The 19,719-nt window shown below is 40.6% G+C and overlaps 1 protein-coding gene across 3 annotated transcripts in view; it reads right to left on the reverse strand.

The window, feature by feature from the left end:
- Positions 1-12,191, reverse strand: part of acsl6 (acyl-CoA synthetase long chain family member 6) — a 48,153-nt gene extending 35,962 nt beyond the window's left edge. The window contains exon 1 of one of the 3 annotated variants that reach the window (XM_030069397.1): positions 11,550-12,191. In XM_030069397.1, coding sequence (XP_029925257.1) covers positions 11,550-11,595 — 46 coding nt within the window. In that variant the 5' untranslated portion in view covers positions 11,596-12,191. Of the gene's footprint in view, positions 1-7,969; positions 8,098-11,549 lie in introns of those variants that run through there. The other 2 variants (XM_030069398.1, XM_030069399.1) reach the window with 2 other exon arrangements.
- Between the last annotated feature and the right edge of the window lie 7,528 nt (positions 12,192-19,719).

Consider the following 19,719-nt stretch of genomic DNA (forward strand, 5'->3'; position numbering starts at 1 on the left):
CTCCATTGATAAGTCCCTGAAACTGCATTAGAGGTGAACTTAAAAACTGCTGCATTTACGTTTTACAAAACACTAATATAATGCTGAGTGTAGTAAAATCAAACTAGTTGTTTTCACTCACTTTCAAGTACACAGATAGGTAGCGATATCACACTTGACTCATCTTAAAAGAGGAAATAAAGGTTCATTTTGAGACATTCCCACGGTTGTGCACAGGTAGAAGTACATAGATGCAAGCTTTTGACGCATTTGCTCTTTTGATTCTTGTTTTTATCGTTTTTGTCAAGTGGTTTGCGACATTCTTATTGGTTGGAAAGACTCTATAAATAAATTTAGCATGAGATGTAAGAAGAGGCGCCACGTCAAAACACGCACATCTAAGTTTAGAGCAAAACCCTTTTCATAGCAGCTTATTTCTGCGGTGCAATGCTACATGCAAAAATGTGAGTGGGTGTGAGAGGCATGTTTCTGAGAACTTTCAATTTTAGGGGCTGAAGGTGGGACTGGATCTGGAAATAATGCACATATTGTGACTCATAATTTGACACCTCCTCCTGACATGTGTCTGTTTGACGGTGAGGACTGGTGGGGTGTGAGGGGTAAAGTGAAATAATAAAAGTTTGAATAAAGACACAATTACATGCTCCTTGCCCTTTCCCATTGTCTGAATTTGCCAAAAGAATAAACACAAAAGGAACTGAACTTTCAAAATATAAGTTTTTTCCAAAAAAAAAAAAAAGACTGTCCACTTCAAGGCTACAGAAATCACATAAGAGACTAAGACAAAGGATGGAATAACAATATACAAAGGAAATGCTCACATCAGAGTAAAAACCTCCATAAACAATAGCCTCTAATTTAAAGTAATAGACTGACTTCTTAACCATATAATGATATTTGCTACTCCTGTAGGACTAACAATTTATTATACCTACAGGTCCAAATCCATAGGACCTGTAGGAGTGTAATCGATCCTCCAAGTTGGACCAATCAGCTCCTTCCTTGGTGTGAGAATGGATGCTTCATTGGGACTATTCCTTGCCAAACTATGGTGTGTGTACAGGTGTGTACACAAATATACAACACTGAAGGGAGCTGTCGTGCAGTGATACAGAGAGAAAATAGTGCCACCGGTACCACCGGTTAGCAGGCATGAGGAAATGAATGCTCAGTGATGAATCCCAAACAAATATCCTTTTACACCTTTGTGGCACATCCTTCAAAACACTTGTCATCTTTGGGTCACAGCTCAAAACTGTTTGGTTTGGTGGACCAGATCAAGTTTTTTTTTTTGTTTTTTTGTTTTTTTTTTTTAAGAGACAAACACCGACCCATATTGACTAGCAAATAACACTATATAACTAACAACCCAAAGTAAAAACTTTAAAACCAACGTCCAGTGAGCAGTTCAAACATTAAGCTGCTCTGAAAATGGTTCATCTCAAACCTTATGTGGCAAGAAGAGGGCTGAGTCGGAGAGAGGAGGTCGTCTCTACAGGTCATTGAGTTCTTGTGTCCTCCATGACACAGTTGATTCAATGTCTAATCTCCAAAGTACATTTGACAGTGACTGGGCAGGTGAGAACAAACAAGAAGCTCCAAGAGTCACTGCAAGAATGAGGCAGCACACCGAAACTGGGAACCACAAACAGCTCTGCTGGCTTGAGAGGTCTGTTCTCTCAAGTGGTCATGGAAAGAATAAATTGGAAAGAATGTGAGAACGTTCTTCATATCTATAGGTTGGGATGGGCCGTTTGCTTGACGTTGTGCCATTAAGTGTTCATATTCCCAGCTGCTTCAAATGAATTGGTAATATGGCTCATGGGTCTCATACCTTGCTCACAATAAATCTTTCATTTACTTTTCCATCTTTGTCAGCCAGATCTCTGTTGATTTCGGCAGATAAGGTACCCTGTTTCTTAAAAACATGCAAGTGGCACCGTTGGCAGATTCTCCATTCAACTTTTACACAAAGAACTAAGAAAAGTCATGTAACATTTTTGAACAGCATTATAATATATGCTTTGAACAATTCCACATCTTCAGTCTCCTTTGAAAATGTGTTTAAATGAAGTTTGTAATATAGATTATGAATATTAAAGAGATTATTATAAGCCAGGCTGGGTTGGACAGAAGTTGGTCATGTTTGATGTCCTGTGGTTCACAGCATAAACCACAGCTGTTTCAAAGCAATGCCTTTCATTCATGTAGCTGTTATAGCTGTTATATAATTCATTTATCAGACCCTCAACTGAAAAGCTGGTCCCCCAACTTGCCGCCTTTTTGAAAGGACCGGCCTCTTGGAAACATCCCTTTCCAAGAGAAACTTTATTTACTTTATTCTAGACCCTTTGTCCAGATGGGTGGTGTTCTGTGAGCTGAGCATGAAAGAGCAGAGAAGAAGAAGAAGAAGAAGAAGAAGAAGAAGAAGAAGAAGAAGAAGAAGAAGAAGAAGGATCACACCTTCATCCTGCCACAAGAACCTGATTGTTGTTGCCCTGTGGCACCTGAATAAAGTCAACTGGCCACTGATTCACTTCAGTGACATTCCTCTGCTGCCAGAGAGGCAAGTTGGTCTTGTTTGTCTTCCCCTGATGACATCCTTCCTCTTGCCAAAGCATGTGTCTTGTTGCCTGGCAACACATAAACACCTCCACTGCCAGAGCCAGCGTGAACAACAGAGAAACACCAAGAGGTGTGGATTTGTCTGAGACTGCCTCCGCATCCTTACCACCTGCATCCTGGCCCGCTCAGCCATCAGCCAGCGCATCCGCTGACCTCCAATAGAGTGGAGCATTCTGTAGTAGCCTAATAGTGGATCTGCAGGTCTGAGTGAACATTATTGAAGTCAGAATTATTCCTGTTATTATCTCTGTTGGCTCAGTCGCTGATCACATATGTTGCTTTCCCACATTTGCAACGTTGCTGAGTTAACCAGCTGGTTAGGTTCTGATATTTCCCTGACCCAGCTAAATGTGAACAATATCTTTTATTGTCATTTTGATATAATCTTGCATATAATGTTTATACAGATTCTATATATAGTTTTTATGGAACTGTAAAATATGCCAAACACAACACTGAAGGCACGAGAATGCACAAGAACACGCATGAGGGAAGCCCTTTCTGTCTCAGTAGGTGTTAGCTAACAGATTGGACAGGATGGGCAGATGTTTCACAATGAATATGGCTCATCTGCAGAGATAAAAGTCACACATTTGATCTAGAGGACTATTTCCTGTGTCTTCCACAGGCTGTAAAGTTGTCATGATGATTCATCTCTGCCCAGTCACAATACCAGTCACGCTGAGACTGGGACATTCATTTACTGGGCAGAAGGGCTGCACATTGTTCCCAGACATAAGGGACTGGTTGTCAATCCCACTGCCTTTTTTAGGATTGAATATGTTAATAACAATTACTCCCAAACTAGCAACTCTGGCTTGTAGTGAATTTGGTCCTGGAGGAAATATTTTCTGTAGTTTTATTATTTGGTAACACCTTACAATAAGAGTACAACAATTAATGTTAGTTAACGTTAGTTAATGCCGTAATGGTTAATTAACTGTTAGTTAATGATTATTATGGCATTTACTAATGTTAATAATATCTACAATAACCCTTAAATAACATATAAATTAATACTTTAGCATGAACAGCATTAGTACATGATTCCTAGACACATTAGTTAAGGGTTAGTTAACTGTTACTTAATGTTTATTACCTGTTACTTAATGTTTATTACGGCATTAACTAACATTAATTGTTGTACTCTTATTGTAAAGTGTTACCTATTGTTTTTGTGTTTCAAATTCTAAAATTGAAAACAGCAGTCAGTTGGCCATGGCCTGACCTTTCTGGTGTTAAATCTGGACAAGGAGGTGAAAGGGTTATAAGCTCAAAGTTATGATAACAAAACAGCCTGAAAGGGTCTGTTACTTTTTAAAAATATGTCACGTCAAGGAAATTATGCTGAGTGTTGTTGTGTGTTGTCTCGTGACTTCCTGTTTTATTTTGAAATTTAACTCTCCTCTCGTTTCAGGTTACTTGCCCTTCCCCTTGTGTGTTTCCCCCAGTCTGATTGTCTGCCCCGCCCTGATGATTTCCACCTGTTTCCCATTACCTTGTGTGTGTATTTATAGTCTGCATTTCCCTTCGTGCTGTGCCAGTTCGTCTTGTGTCGCCTCGCCAACGAACCACGCCAAGTCATGTCAGGTTGCCTTTGATCGTTTCCTTGAATTCTTGCATTTTGTCTTGACTCCCTTAGTTGCTACTTTGTCTTGCCTCGTCTGTTGTTTCCAGTTTCCTCGAAAGAGTGATTTTTTTTTTGTGATTTTCTGTTGCTACTTTTTGCCATTGTTGTTAATTACTTCCTCGAAAGAGTGATTTTTGGTTTTCTAGTTTTTTTCCTCTGCAAGAGTGATTTTGAGTTGTCACTTTTCATTATTAAAAGACTGTTTATTTGAACTCTTGTCTGGAGTCGTGCAGTTGGGTTCTAGTTTATGCTCAGCCTTGTCAAAATATAGCAGGGATGAATTCTATTGCTTTCTCCTGTTAAGGATAAATAATTGCCTCTGAATTAGGCTCGGGATACTAGCCATAGATTTGTTTGTTTGTCAAATTATACAGGTATTATGACTTATTTTTTTATTTATTTTTTTTTTTAAATAAATCTTTGAGAACGAAAAACTTTTGTCTTGCCTGCTTTAGCTGATACAGCTGGGTGATCCGCTCTGTCAGTCTAAGGGAGCTTTTATGCATCCAAATGTCAACTCTCTGTCCTGTAGTAACCTCGGTTACTCTCTCCAGGGACACACACTCACACACACACACACACACACACACATGCGGGTCTTTGAGTCCACCCCAGTTAAGTCTGTCCCGGGGCTTGTTGCTACAGCTGGTGTAGGAAAACAGCAGGCCAGCAGCATCCGACAAATTGCCCACCACATCAACAACAATGACCTTGATCAGATTTTGAACTCGCAGACCTCGTCGTTTAATTTGTGTAATCAAGGGCGAGGTAATAAAGTTTATCTGATTATCTCAAAGACGGAAATGATGTTGTATTTACAGTTTAAGCATTTAGCCGATACTCTAATCCAGAGTGACTCATAATGAGTGAGAAGGCAGAGATTTGGTGTCTTGCTCAAAAAGGGCTGTTGATGAAAACACACACACACACACACACACGTAATGAAGGAACTGACCCTGTGATCTTAGTTACAGGAAAGACTCTCTAACCACTGTTTTTAGTTATTGTCCAACTTTGTTTTCTCACTCTGTTTTAACAGTGAAACTGAGGTTGTATTTCCTTATGCTTCCTTTTTTTAAAAAATGTATTATTCTTCATTCTTATTTGTTATTTATTTCTTAGTGTATTACATGATATAGCACTGAAAAACACCTGATTGGTTGATTGGTGGATTAATGGACTGATGGATTGATTGGTTGATTGATTGGTTGCCTGATTAATTGATCCAGTCAACTGCCAAGCCTCACAATTAGATAAATATTCTGTGGGAAAATTTATGATCAGCATGAAATATCTGGAATCGAGCTGAGTCATTAGCCTGTAAGTTAGCTTGTTACTGTAATGGGGGACATTTATCTTCTGTAGAACTGATGACACAAACTATGCTTTGAGGTAAAGGATAGTGTGTGTTAAATGGCCCACAGGAGGGGGTACCACAGGCCTCTCTTCATGCACAAACATATATAAACAACATATATACACCTAATCACTGCTTCAAGATGTGTCAAAGAGCTTTTGTATTTGTCTTTGGATTGATGCTTTTGTTTGCATTTTGTTGACAGTTTTGAGAGATTTTACTTCAGCAGAGGATGAAACGTCTGATGGAATTCGCTGACTGTCTGTTGTGTCTTTACAACCTAATGGAGAGACTGGATCAGTATCAGCTAACCTACAAACAGTCCTTGTGGGTTTTGGCAAGACGGCAAGCGGCCCAGTTTCTCTGTGAAAATGGCATTATGACTGAATGAAAGATGAAATTTGAATGAAAATCAAATGAAAGACAGTATTGATGACTGGAAATCATATCTTACAAGGTAATGCAGTGCCAATACAGTACATGTCTGCATTTTGTTTGTTTGTGTGTGTGTCTGGGAGAATAGAAATGGACATTTCTTGCTGGCAGTTGACCACACAGCCTGACAGATGTGCACAATCAAACACTGAACTGAGGTAACATAATACAACTGCTGCTATATCTATCACAAACATTCAGTGCACATGCTGGGCATGAACAGCTGGACAAAAAATAAACATCTCAACATTTCTTACATGCAGCAAAATGACTAAACATCACTCAACAGCAAAGAGAGCTAGAACCATGAATCTAGGAGCTCTGTCGCGAGAACCAGGTGAAATATTTTAGCTATAAGATCATGATAAACAAGAGAAGCTGTAAACATTTACACAAAAAGGATAATGTGCTTGAATTAGTTGAACGATGTCATTTCTGTCAAAAGCGAAAGCTTTACCATGAAAAATGGGTTTGAAGATGGATCACGAGAACCTTGTGAAATATTCTAGCTATAAATATTCACACTGAAAGCCTGCACTTGAATAGACTGAAGGGTGGTTTTTCTACGGAAGAGTATAATTTAACCATGAAGTTTGAGCCTGAAGATGAATCACGAGGAGTGAGTAAAATCTTCCAGCAGTACACTTTCACATGGAAGGCTAAATGAGTTCATGAAGGAGCTAGAAGGTATTTTTTTTTTTCAATCAATTTGGACACCTTCTTACACTCTGTTACATTATCAGTCTCATAAAAGGCTTAGCTAACCAAATGGCATAGTGCCTCTGAATAGTCCCTTCCCTGAGGACTTGTAAAAGGTTGGAAGAATACACCACCATAAGTGAGAAGTCCCAATACGCTCATATCCTCAATGCAGCAGTGCTTTGTTCTCTACATTAAGATGATTTGTAGATAACATGTAAAAATGTGGATTATTAACTGCATTTTGTAAAGTGTTACTGCAGCAGGGCAACAGGACAATGTAGCAGCTCCCAGTTCATACTCCTATCTCCCTTTTTTCTTCTCACGAATATTCATCTATAAATTATTTTGGGTGTTGCGTGAGTGCAGAGAGCCACACTAGGATGAGGGCTGATGAATGGGCCAGTTAGACTTCCGGTGACCTTACAGGCTTAAGCGGAGGAAACTTCACCCCTGTCCTGTAGTCCCGCCCCATCGCCCCATCTGAGGGCCGTCACCAACGATTAGACTCCAGCAGCAGGAGATTACAGCCTATTAGCACAGAGAGGGATGACCAGTAGTAACCCTACTACCACCTGCTATTTAAAGACATGTTGCTGGGCTTTCTCTTCTTCTTTTGGTGTAGTTTCTCTGTTTCGTAGTTCCTCTTACTCCTCATTTACACCTACTTTCTTTTCATTCTGTTTTAGACACCGCTTTTTAATCTTTCATGCCAGCACTTTCTCTCACTCTGTCATTCTGTCTCACTTTCTCTCTCTCTCTCTCTCTCTCTCTCTTTCTCTCTTTTTTCTCCCCATTCATCCTTAACTCCCTTCACCAACCCCCTACTGAGACCACCCTTCAGAAGTCCAGCCATCACTGACTCCTGTCACTGTCACTGAGATAATTACAAAGACATGCTGCCAGCTCATGTGCACAAACTGCCTATTGTTGCTCCAAAACTGAGGGACTACATACATGATTAATGTAATTATTAGTCATCGTTAACTAATGGTATAATGGCACAAAGCTGCAGAGGAAAGAAGCGCCGTGGGAAAACTAAGCAGCAAGGGATGCTCTATATGTAGTATTGTCCATAGAGAGAGAAAGAGAGGAGAGAGAAAAAGACACTAAGAAAATGACAGAAAATCAACAACTAAGCAACAGAGGCACAAAAGAGAAATCTAAGCTGTAATTGCATTGCGTAGAGGCTAAAGCAGCTGTGGAAAGCACACTATATGTACCTGTTAGCACTTACAAAGGCGTCGGAGGCAGCCTGGCAGACCGGCAGCCCGTGTGGTATGGTGTGGTGTGTGCCGGTGCATATATGTGTGTGTGTGCGCGAGTGTGTAAAGAGGCCTCAGGCGGATATCAAATCTCCCTGTGCAAACTAGTGATTACCTTCCCACTGCCACTCGTGAGATTACGCTGAGGCGAGCCAGATGAAGAGAAGGGAGATGCGTTTTGGCCTAGTTTGGGCCTGGCTGGCCACCGTATCACACCACCCTTAGCTCAGCAGACGCTCTACTCACACCACACCGCTCCCCCCACCCACTCCTCTCTCTCCAATCTCTCTCGCTCTGTCACCCTCCCCCTCCCTAAGCAAGCATTACTCATCTTACCCCCACTGAAAGCTACACACACACTCACACACACCTCTGTAGTGACACACGCTACAGTACAAAAGACACATACACACTCACACATGCATGTAAACAAAGACACATGTGCATGTGCCTGCACACACATGCAAATGAGCACTATTGATTTTACTATTGATATATGCAAATTCAAGCAAATTCACAGAGACATGCTAACATTGAATTAGACTCCTCACAGCTTAATTTGACTGTCAAAGTGCGATGATGCAAAGCTGCATATTTCTGCTCTACAATGTCAACTTTTCACAAATGAAAAAAAAGCCTTATTCTTTGATTGACAGCAATGCAGTTTTGAAATTCTGAAATCAAGTTGGTTGGAAGAGTTTTTCTAACCAAATAATCCTGAAGTTCAGGTAAAAAAAAAAACAACAAAAAAACTTGATAATCTCCAAGAGTAGAAGTTTTCAGCCTACAGGAGAAAGATACTACACACGCTGAAGAAAGACGCAAACCTTTCTCTGAGGACTGACCTGAGAAAACTGCTTGATCATGTGACAAGGTATCAGGAGAGGCCAAAAGCCCTGGGTCAGCACTTCAACCTAAATCATTACAGCCCAGTATACCACAGCAAAGAGAGAAGGCACTCCATGCTGAAACAGCTAAGAGCCACTCAGTAGTGGAAATACTCAATGAGCGAAGGCTGCCATGCGCCTCTGAGTGCACCGTGTGAGGCTGACATTATCGATTAAGCCAGTGTTGAAATTGATTGCATGTAGAATGCATGTTGTAAATTTTAAAATTTACAATTTGGACATATGCTTATAGACAGAATAAAATCACTTGGTTTGCCAAATGTATAAAAGTTACTTTGGCGACCCTTGCAGAAAAAATAGCACAAACTCTCATGGTGACATAAACACATAACTGCAACTACCAGCACACATGGTACAGGGACAAGACGTCCTCACATTCAGAGCAATGTGACAGTGTAGGGTATATAATACACCATAACACAGACACATCAAAAGCAAAAAGGCTTGAACTTGTTTTTCTTGGTTACTCGCCACTCAAGATGCAAACATGTGTTAAAACATAGCCTTTTTTGTTATTGAGAGTGCAAAATGTTTTTTTTTTTTTTTAATGCTTATCTTGAGTTTTTGTAGTTATACTGCTCAGTGTCACCCCTAGCACCTTTGTTGACTATATTTAGTTAGATTTAATTAAAATCTAAGCAGGTTGCAGCTTACCTGACTGTTACAAACACCACTACCCCCTACCTTTACCCACCCTCCCTCTTGTACATGCTATTGTCATGCTAGAGAGTCATAGTTTAAATGGCAAAAAGTCAACATCTCTCACTGCCTAAGCAGCATCATATACAGCTGAAACCATTTCACTCAGGCGAAACTCCCATGATAAAATTAACAGCCGACCTTCCTTGGATGAGAAAAGGTCACGGAGCTGATGAACTGTGTTTTGTGCGTTTTGTCTGCTGCAGGGTGGGGCACAGCACCCATCCTTTTAATTAATTATCGAAGAGGGAAAAAGAATAGGTTTACAGATCTGCGTGGGGCCATACCAGATGGTGATTAAAATTAATTATTCATGGCGAGAAGCGGTGCGATGACATGGCTAAACCCTGTCGTGAATATCTTCATGAGGACCCTTTTTGTCTTTAGCGTTATCTGCCGAGCAATGAAACATGACTGCACACGCACAGGTCCGCTCCTCACGGCTGAGTCATGCGGTAAACCTAACTGTTACCTGTTCATGTCCAACTCCTACCATATGTACATATTAACGTGCTAACCGAAATTACCAATGACACCGGTAGGCCTGCTTATGTGTCGCATAGCAACCACATTATTTAAGTAGCTACTGCTAAAAAAAAAACAAAACTATATTACTCGGCAGAAGAATAGCAGTTGGCGCTCTATTAATGCTATTTTTAGTATTAAGCCGCTACAAAAATCTAAAATGCTTTCCTGAACAGTTGCATCGTTTCTTTTTTTGAGACATTTCATAAAAACTTTAGGCCTAACGACGCCTTTTAGCGCCTCTAACACCGCTAAAGCCCCTAAAATCGCTCTCTGAGGAGGAGCAGGGGTTTGGTTAACGGGCGAAGATGGAGGCAGGCGGGAGCCGAGCATGCTGAGCTCTCCAGTTTGCCGGCAGGCCGCAGGATTTCAGCACCGCTCTCCCCTGGACAGCTCCACCCAATCAGTAGCGGCCTTTCCAGCGCGTCAGCCTCCCTCCTTCCTCTTCGTCCTCATCCTCTCCCGATCCCCCTCCACCCTCCTCCCCTCCATCACTGAAGCATGGTAGAGGACATACGATATCTATCGGCATATATCTGACTCTACCAACCGGCAGCGGCAGCCTTACTTTGTGATGACAGTGTGTGAGCGGGGTTTTTATGCCCTTATTTATCTACGACCTGAAGGTAACGCTACACCGGCAGATACTGAAAGGTTGCCCACTAAGGGATAGTCAGGCTAAGAGGTTTTTTTTTTTTTTTTTTTCAAACTGACGTGTGTCCGGTTTCTGCGCACAATAACCACACGACCTTAGCAGCTGGCCGGCGACAAATGCAGACTTTTATCCTGCCGGTTTTCCACTGAAAACAGGCCATTCCCAAACACACTTCACTGCGAATAACAACGACACACACCTGCAAAAGTACATGCGTTTAGCAACACGCGGCATCACCCCATATGCATGTATGAGTGTGCAGAAGCATGGCAGCCGGTCTATCCACACTGACTGTACGCTGCTCCTAATAAAGTAAAGCCAAATCCTAAATCCCTGAACGCATCTCCATTATTGCTCCAATAGCCTTCAAACACTTTAATTGAAATATAAGGTTTTCGGTGGTAATTAGATGCCATGGCCGGTTCCAATGTAATGATGCACCTTTAGGTTTAGGTTAGGTTCAGTACACGTGTAGCCTATCGTTTAGGCCAAACACTGACAACACAAATCCACTGATAATTAGGCCTACAAACGTATGTGACTTTACCGGCATGGAAACTGCGATTCAATAAGCCTAATGCGACAATAATAATAAAGTAAACCAAAGCCCTTTATGGGTAAATTAAAAGTGAATAGAAGACAATGCGCCTGAGCCCATGCAAGACAGGTGACATCACCTACCTCAAATCCAGCAAGAACTGAATAAAAAAATCGGGGCGGGTAGTAGATCGAGCACATCTCCAAAACTCACCTAATATAATCCAGAGCGACCCAGACACCAGGACGAAGGCAAGCATGTCTTTCTCATTGAGTCTGCTGTCCCGGCGCAGGAGCGGCTCAAAACTGCAGCATCGACTGCAGTAACTCGCCGACAATCTGCGAGATTAGAGGGGGCGACAATTTATCTGAGCCAAACCACAGTGGGAGAGCTGGTCGAGGAATGACGATGTCCAACCGGTTTCCAGTGCAGCTTTTCTGCCTGCAAAAAAATAGGATGCTCACGGAAAAACAGCTCCAGAGGTCTAGTGAAGCATCCCGCCTGGTGGTTTTTATAACCTCCACCTTGGTGTCTGCGCAGCGTAATGGCTGAAATTAACGGCTGATGGAGGCAAGGTTATTGGGGATATCTGTTCTGCCTAAACCTCGGCCTCAGTTTGAACACGCATTTTTTTCTTTTTAAATTGCAATAACCTCACATTTATGTTTGGATTTCTGAATAGGCTTCATTGTGTCTAATACAATCATGCGATTCAAAGAGCCTCTTTATTTTTCATGTTGTAACTCAGCGTGCAGTCATAACATGATGGCAACTGTTTGGGCTTTTTCAGACTATGGATAGACCCAGTGTTTGATTTTAAGGGAAGCTGTGTCTGCAATTAATTTGGTCATCGCACGGTGCATCAAACCATGCAGTCTCTAAATGTTCTTGCAGCTGACAACACAGCTCTGACACAGAGTAACCCCGCTCCACAGTCACGTGGCCGCACAGGACACTCCCACTGAACTAACTTAACCTTGAGAAAGCCTTGCACAGTGGAGAGTGAGGAGACAGAGGCAGACAGACAGGCAGACAGACAGACAGGCAGGGGGGGGGTCACATCATAGAATCACTACAAGTGTGAAATATAACTAATGCACTGACTTATTATGTGTGCAGGAAGGGGTTTATTTTTTTTTGCTCAAGGGCACTTCGACTGGACACATGACTGTTTGCTGCTGTTACAGGACAGTTTCTCTAAGGACTACTCCACCTCATTAATGATTAAATATGATAAATCGTCCTGTTAAAGTGTTGTTGTTAAGGGAATTCCATTTTCTTAATTTTAATTTATATTTTTATTTTTATTATAGTGACTAGTTAGTGTTGTTATGCAGTAATTTATTTATGAGTGACTAAATGTATTTAATGTTTTGGCATTTTGAGAAATGTATCCTTTTTCCAGGCTGTTGAGTTGAATTTATTAAGATCCCCATTAGCTTTTGCAAAGCATCAGCTATTCTTCCTGGAGTCTTTTCATTTTCATAAGTGACAATACAAACCAACTGTAAACCACACATACTTAACACATAGAAAACAAGAACACATACACAAGACACATACTTAATACATACACATACACACAAAACATCCTAGACGAACACCAAACATAAAAGTTACCCACTCTTACATTGAATCAGTACAAATTAAAACAAAACATTTACTGTGTATCTAGTCACACAAAGATGCCAGGACCCAATTTACAAATCTACACTACTGATCAAAATTATGATCTAAATAATAATCTCTTCGTTTCACTGTAAAACTAACCACGTTTCTTTGTAGTGTGACATAACTAGGAAGGGCATTCCACTCCTTCATAGCTCTGTATAATACCGTACGTTGAGAGGGTGTCCTGGGTAAAATAAAATAACCTCCAGCAGCATGTCGAGTTGAGTAATTATGTATCTCTGAACTAAAAGATAATTACCTGTAAAAGATATGTGGCATTTTTGTTGTTATAATGCTGTGGACTAACTCCTGTCAAGCACATCCACGGGCTTGGTCTTGACTGACTCACTTAAGTTGTCTGTTGTCTCAATGCTGTGCCTGTGAGAACTTTGACTTTACATTCATCAAATGAATTCGTTTTTAAATACATAATATTTACAAGATAACATAATGAGCAAGATTATGCCAAAAAGATTATGGCAGTTTTCATGACTGCCACATTTTCACCGTCATAACAGGCAGATTTGTCTGAATATTTCACATCTCCAAACTATTGTGTAAAAGGAGCTTGAACAGGAGGAGAGAACATGTCTGTAAACTACATTCTTTTAAAGGGGCATTACGCAAAAAAATATGAAGTTAGGACCCTGTAGACTCAACTGACAACTGTGCAATAAGCACATAATATGATGGTTGAGTCTACATGGTTCTAATCGTCAAGCAAACTCAATGATATTATTCCCCTTTTTCCACATTTATGCCACAATTTTTACCAGTTGAGTCTAAATCGTCCTCGTTTCCATCGACTATCTGTAATTTTTCATCATGCAGCTTTTATTGTGAAATTTGGCAATGACTAAAAGTAGGACCAACAAAGTAGACACAGGTTCCTCTTCTCATATTTGCTGACTGAGCTTTTATTGTGAAAGGTTCCACAATCTCTTGCTGAGCATTTGTCCCTGTAATGGATGCGATTTAAAATGTAGTGAAGTACAATACTTAAGCAAGAATGTACTTAGGTAAAAGTAAAATTATTGACTTTAAAAAATACTCAGAAAATACTCAAAAAACCTACTCAGTTACAGTGATGTGAGTAAATGTAAATCGTTACCTCCAACTCTGCATATTATCTTTAACCGTCATCACAAGTATTAATGCAGCCCAAAACTCCTGACAAAGTTTGCCCTACAGTTGCGAGCATGCTAATTGCCGTATTATGGTGCCAGCATGTGACTGACCTTATCAAGTGGGTCACGGTCAGGACCTCCCATCTGTCACTTCCGGTAGCAGTGCCTGCCACATCCTTCTTTTCTTCTTCTCCTCCTCTTATCTCAAAGAAGACAAACAAGACGGTGCCAAATAAGGTTGCAGTCTGTTTATACTAACAAAAAGCCGCCAGTCAGTGGAGAAAGTGAGACTGATTAAACAGTTAAGCGGGCAAAATAAGGGCAGATAAGGGCAAACCAGGGACATAGCAATAGGTTTAATATTTTTTTTTCCCCTTAATTTGCACAGTGATCCCAAAAATGCACATAAAAGTGAGCTGATAATAATGATAATGCCCTTTGTGGAAACAAAACAAAACGAAAACAGTTTTCCTCAAATCAGAAACAAACCCCAAGGGGCTTAAAAAATATCTTACCTCAATTCCAACCAGACAGACAGAAAGAAAGATGACATGCAAATACCTCACAACAGAGGTTACACACGCTCAGTCAACTACTATAAGACTATAAGGCAGAGAGGTAAAACAGTGGTATTAAAGAGTAAAGAATTCTATTGTTACCAATTACCCATAATATAAGGGCATGCATGTATGCATACCCTGTATATTACTGTGTGTGTGTGTGTGTGTGTGTGTGTGTGTGTGTGTGTGTGTGAGGGAGTGTCGTGGCTAGGTGTGTGGGTGGGTGTCAGGATCAGAGGGCATCAAGTATCATGGATGCACTTCCCATGAACCTGAACAGCACTGGAAAGTAATAAATTAGTACTTTTTTTAGGGCCAAATGAAAGAATGTTTCAAGGCCAAAATGTTGATTCCTGCAGCACTTTGGCTCTGCAGATATCTTTTAACACACCTACAGCTGCACTCACTCTGATACTTCATCTCTATGCACACTTGTACAGCAAACAGACAAAACCGCAAAGCTGCGAACAAAAGACCCACCAAATTAAAAGCAAATGACTTGCATGGCTGTTCTCACCAGCGGCCGCTCTTTAAAACTATGGCAGTGGGACAGAAACTGAGGAGGAACTTATACTTTGCTCTCCCTTGTCTGTCTGGCAGTTTGCCCCAGTTGCATTATCTTCCCATATGTTTCCAAGAGCTTTCTTACAGCCATAAAGATCACACACGCCTGCCTCCCACATGATATCACTGACATGACATGATCCAGCGACTCACCACCAAGCCATGAAGCAGTTTCCTGTTGAGCCCTTGTTTCTGCTTAAACGTAAATCTTAGCTCAACAACCACATTATCACCAGGTCATTGCACAAAAGTCATCTCATTTTTTTTTTTCTGCTGAAGAAATATAACATGACTCACCCAGTGTGTAAAAAATCAACTCATTTTGCTTTGATTTCTGACAGTGATTTTATTATTTGTAACTCTTGGAATAAAATTTTAGCACTAGCAAAACTCATGTACATTCTCTGAATTGTTATTTTAATAAATCCTCCATCTGTCTGTCATTGTGGGAGGAGGGAGTAGCTGTTACAGTATTTGAAGGGTGGAGGGCAGGGGCTAAAGGTGGAGGGTGAAGGCAGGGATAAATTATGTATAGGAGTAACAAATGGTGAATGTGAGGAAATGAAAGTGAGGAGGGAATAGGGAGGATTTCGTGAGGAGGAACAAAGATGTGGAGGAGGCAGGCAGGCAGGCATCCTTGGACTGGTGGCATGCAAAACTTTTTTTTCCCTTTTTTTCCCCCCCATTTCCTCCCTTTCTTCACTTGAACTTCCTTCTTCTCTTTGTCTACTCTTTTAGCCTCATATTTTCAAAGAGTTTTTTTCCACACACCTGACCATTTATTTATTTTTTATTTTATTTTACTTTTCACTGATGTTTTGTCCTTAGTGTTACACTTGCTACAGTAAAAATGCCATCCATTACAAAGCAAACAGTTTGCAGACTGTCCCTAAGCATCACACAGAAACCTGGGTTTTTTCTATGAAAAAAAAAAATCACCTATGGGCACAGCCTTTTTAGAATTACAGTTCAAAAAGAAATAAAGAAAAGATAGGAAAATGAAGCCAGGGGAAGTCTGTACAACAGAATGAACATGTCCCTAAAGTCTTCTTGTTCCTACTGCATTCTAGGCATTCTTTTTATTAAATGAAAGAGCTTACTCTGAACTCTCAAGCTATTTTTGCATCACATAGTAATATTATATGCACTGTAATGCCACTCTTTTTCCATTTTCTTCTGATACAGGACCAAAATGATCTCACTGATTTTGAACTTTTTTTTTTTTTTTTTTTTTTTCTTCAAAAATGTCAGAATGGATAATGCTGATGCAGATGCCACAGGTCCATATTTCCAAATCTTGATTTCAGTTGCTATTAATCTCCCTTTATATGACCATCTTCTCTACAAATAAGAGCTAATTAGATAATGAAAGGGGGTGATGATGAGTACATTGTTGCTTGCATAGGGGGGCATTGTGTGTAAAGTACTTGTTAGTTTAAAGCAAAATTAAGTAATGAATAATAATAAAGCTAAATCTACTTAGTACACAAATATAATATATAAACATCTTTTTTTTCTTTTTTTTTTAAATTAAGTTTAAGTGAGAACAGGTTTGTTACCTCGTTGTTCCTCAAAGTTTAAAATAATTTCTGAAAGAGTGGGTGAAACAATTTTGTCAGCCCACTCTGAATCCTGCTCTCTAGATGGGATCAAAACTATCCTGATGTTTGGCATCCAATATATCAAGATTCCTCCCTAGAGTCTTGAGAAATGCAAAGGCAGCATTTAATCCTGATTAAAGGCTGGATTGGATTACAAAATCCAAGTCCTGATCTTCAGGATTGAAGACTTCTGTTTTGAAAAAAAAAAAACAAAACAAAAAAAAAACATTTTCTAATCAGATCATTTTTATCCTGGAGGATAAAGTTTGAAAAATGGGCCGCTAGTGCTAAAAAACAGTGCTAAAAAAAACACAACTGATGAGTGTGCTGTTAGAAAAGGTCAAAATGTCTTGGAACTTAAACTGTGAAAGGCTCAGACTTTTCTTTGTTACTGGTCCAGTTTTGATGAGACTTCAGAGGAATGGTGCATATTGTAACTAAGTGGCACCAGACATATCTGCATCATTCATGGGAGAGCAACAATGTTACATATTTAATTTGTATTCTATATTAGTAAAAATGTCAGCTAAGTAGCACTTGTATTTTGGCACTCTGGCCTCCCTGCCTGTGTCTCCTCCTTCCTCCCTGTCTCTCTCCCTTCCTTTCTCTATTGCCCAGTTCTCTCCATCTCCTCCACCTCCCTCCTTTCTCCAAGTGGCAGTGGTTACAGACTAACTGGCAAGGGCTTTGACTTGATCCAGTGTCAGTGAGCTGTGAAAGCAGATGGCCCAGGGGAGATTGGACGCACAAGCCGCTTGCCTCATCCCAAAGCCTCAAACTCCTGTTTTGTCCTCTGAGGTGGCCTACATAACCAGAATTACCTTCAGTTTATTCACCAGGTGAAATAAATGTATAGGAATTTGCCGTTACAAGGTCAAAAACACTTGACTAAAAGTTACAAGGCAGCAGTGAAACATAAACAATAGGCAGGTAATAGCAGACAGGACACTTGTCTTACTCAAGGCTGGGACCTAGTAGAGAGCTAATACAGAAAGCTGCAACTGGGAAGTAGACTAAAACTCAGGCTCAATTTATTCATCCACCATGTACAAATTAAATGCCTACAAAGTACATTGTAAAAGTAATACAAAATAAAAAATACAATATACAGGAATTAAGTTAAAATACATGTTAAAATATTAAAGCACATGCCTCTGTGCTTCTATGGGCAGATAAAGCAGGTACTAATTATTATGTTACTGTCCGTCCATGATCAAACGTTGGACAGGACGCTAACGACTGGCCTTGGTCCATCTGTCTCACATCTGTCCATCCATCATCCGTCTGGCATGCTCAATTTCTGAGTCTCTGCTGGTCTGCTTTGGATGAAAGTTGGGGGTTTTTTGACACTGGGACTTTTTTTTTTTCACTTTCATTTTTACAATGAATGCTCAATCCCAGTGTCAAATTCCCCAACTTTCATCCAAAGCAGACCAGCAGATACTCAGAAATTGTGTATGACAGATGGATGATGGATGGGCAGACGCCAGACAGATGGACTTACCTTACTGGCTCACTACAGTGTTGCCACCAGGCCAACAGGGCCCTAAGCTTCATGTTCAGTATCTCAGACAGTGCTGGGTCAAATCTGTCTTTAGGGTATGATGAGTTTCCACATTGATGCCCAGCCACTGCAAAATGAAACCAATTGATCCAACACAGCGCCACTAACAAGCCAAAAACAAACAAAACAAAACAAAAACAAAACAAAACAAACAAAACTATTACTCCTCCTCCTCCTCCGCCTCCTCCTCCTCCTTCTGAATGGGTATTGTACATTTTGGCTACAGCAAAGATCATGAGGTCACCAAAGTTGACAGGGTGCTTTGCAAATTTCATGTCAGTCAATTTGGCCCAAGGATGAGAGTACAGGAAAAATCGGAGGGTCTCATGTCTTATGTATGTCTCATGCGCAAATTTGACATTTTGGCAGGAAGGTGGCTCTATAAGGAAAGGTCATGGAAAAGGTCACCAAAATTGAGAGGGTTTATTCTCCTGGGAGCATGAAATACATGGCAATCTGCCCAATATCAAACAGGACACTTTGGCCTGAGGGTGGTGCTAGAAGAAATTCATAATGCTAAGGTGTAGTGCCTTTTAGCTTGTTACACACCAGTATTCGACTTTGGAGAGAGCCTTGGATCCTACATCCTGCCTTTTGGCACCAGTTTTGACTTTCCTCCAGTTGTTGGTGGACAGAGGCATAGCCCCATCTACAATCCAAACCTAAGCATCTGTCATCTCCTCTTGTCATGAGAGGTTTGGTAGGGGACCCATCCCTTGGTCAAACACTCTATTAAGGGTGAGCTGAGACAGAGAGCTGGGGCATGTTTCCCTGGCCATCCTGGGATCTGATGGTGTTTTGGGCTATAGCCTCTAGCCCAATCCCCAAACTTCTGTTAAGTTACTGTCTATTAGAACAGCACTTTTGATTGCTCTCATGGCAACCAAGACAGTTAGCAACCTGCGTATTGTCAATGATGCTATCCTGTTTCATGATTCAGGGACACTTAAGTCCAGCAGTTTTATGACTTAATCCAGCGTATTTACCTGATTATAACCAGCTCTTTTGCCATTTGGCAAGATGGGTTCTTTCAAATTCTCATAAGGATGAGAGGATGGAAAGGATGGGAACCTCGAAGAATGCAAGAATCAAGAGGCATAACCCAGGTTGAGGAAGGAACAGGCAGGTGTTCGGAAGTACAGGGGGACAACAGGGCCCGTCTTCATACTATGGAATATATTCAAACAGCTAATTGGTGATTATGAAGATGTACAAAATCCCAAAGAAGATTGTGAGACTGGTGAAAATATTCTATGAGGACCTTCAAAGTGCAATAGCAGATCAAGGAGAAATATG

This window comes from Myripristis murdjan, chromosome 14 (assembly GCF_902150065.1).
Source record: "Myripristis murdjan chromosome 14, fMyrMur1.1, whole genome shotgun sequence".
In the NCBI taxonomy this organism is placed as follows: Eukaryota; Metazoa; Chordata; class Actinopteri; order Holocentriformes; family Holocentridae; genus Myripristis; species Myripristis murdjan.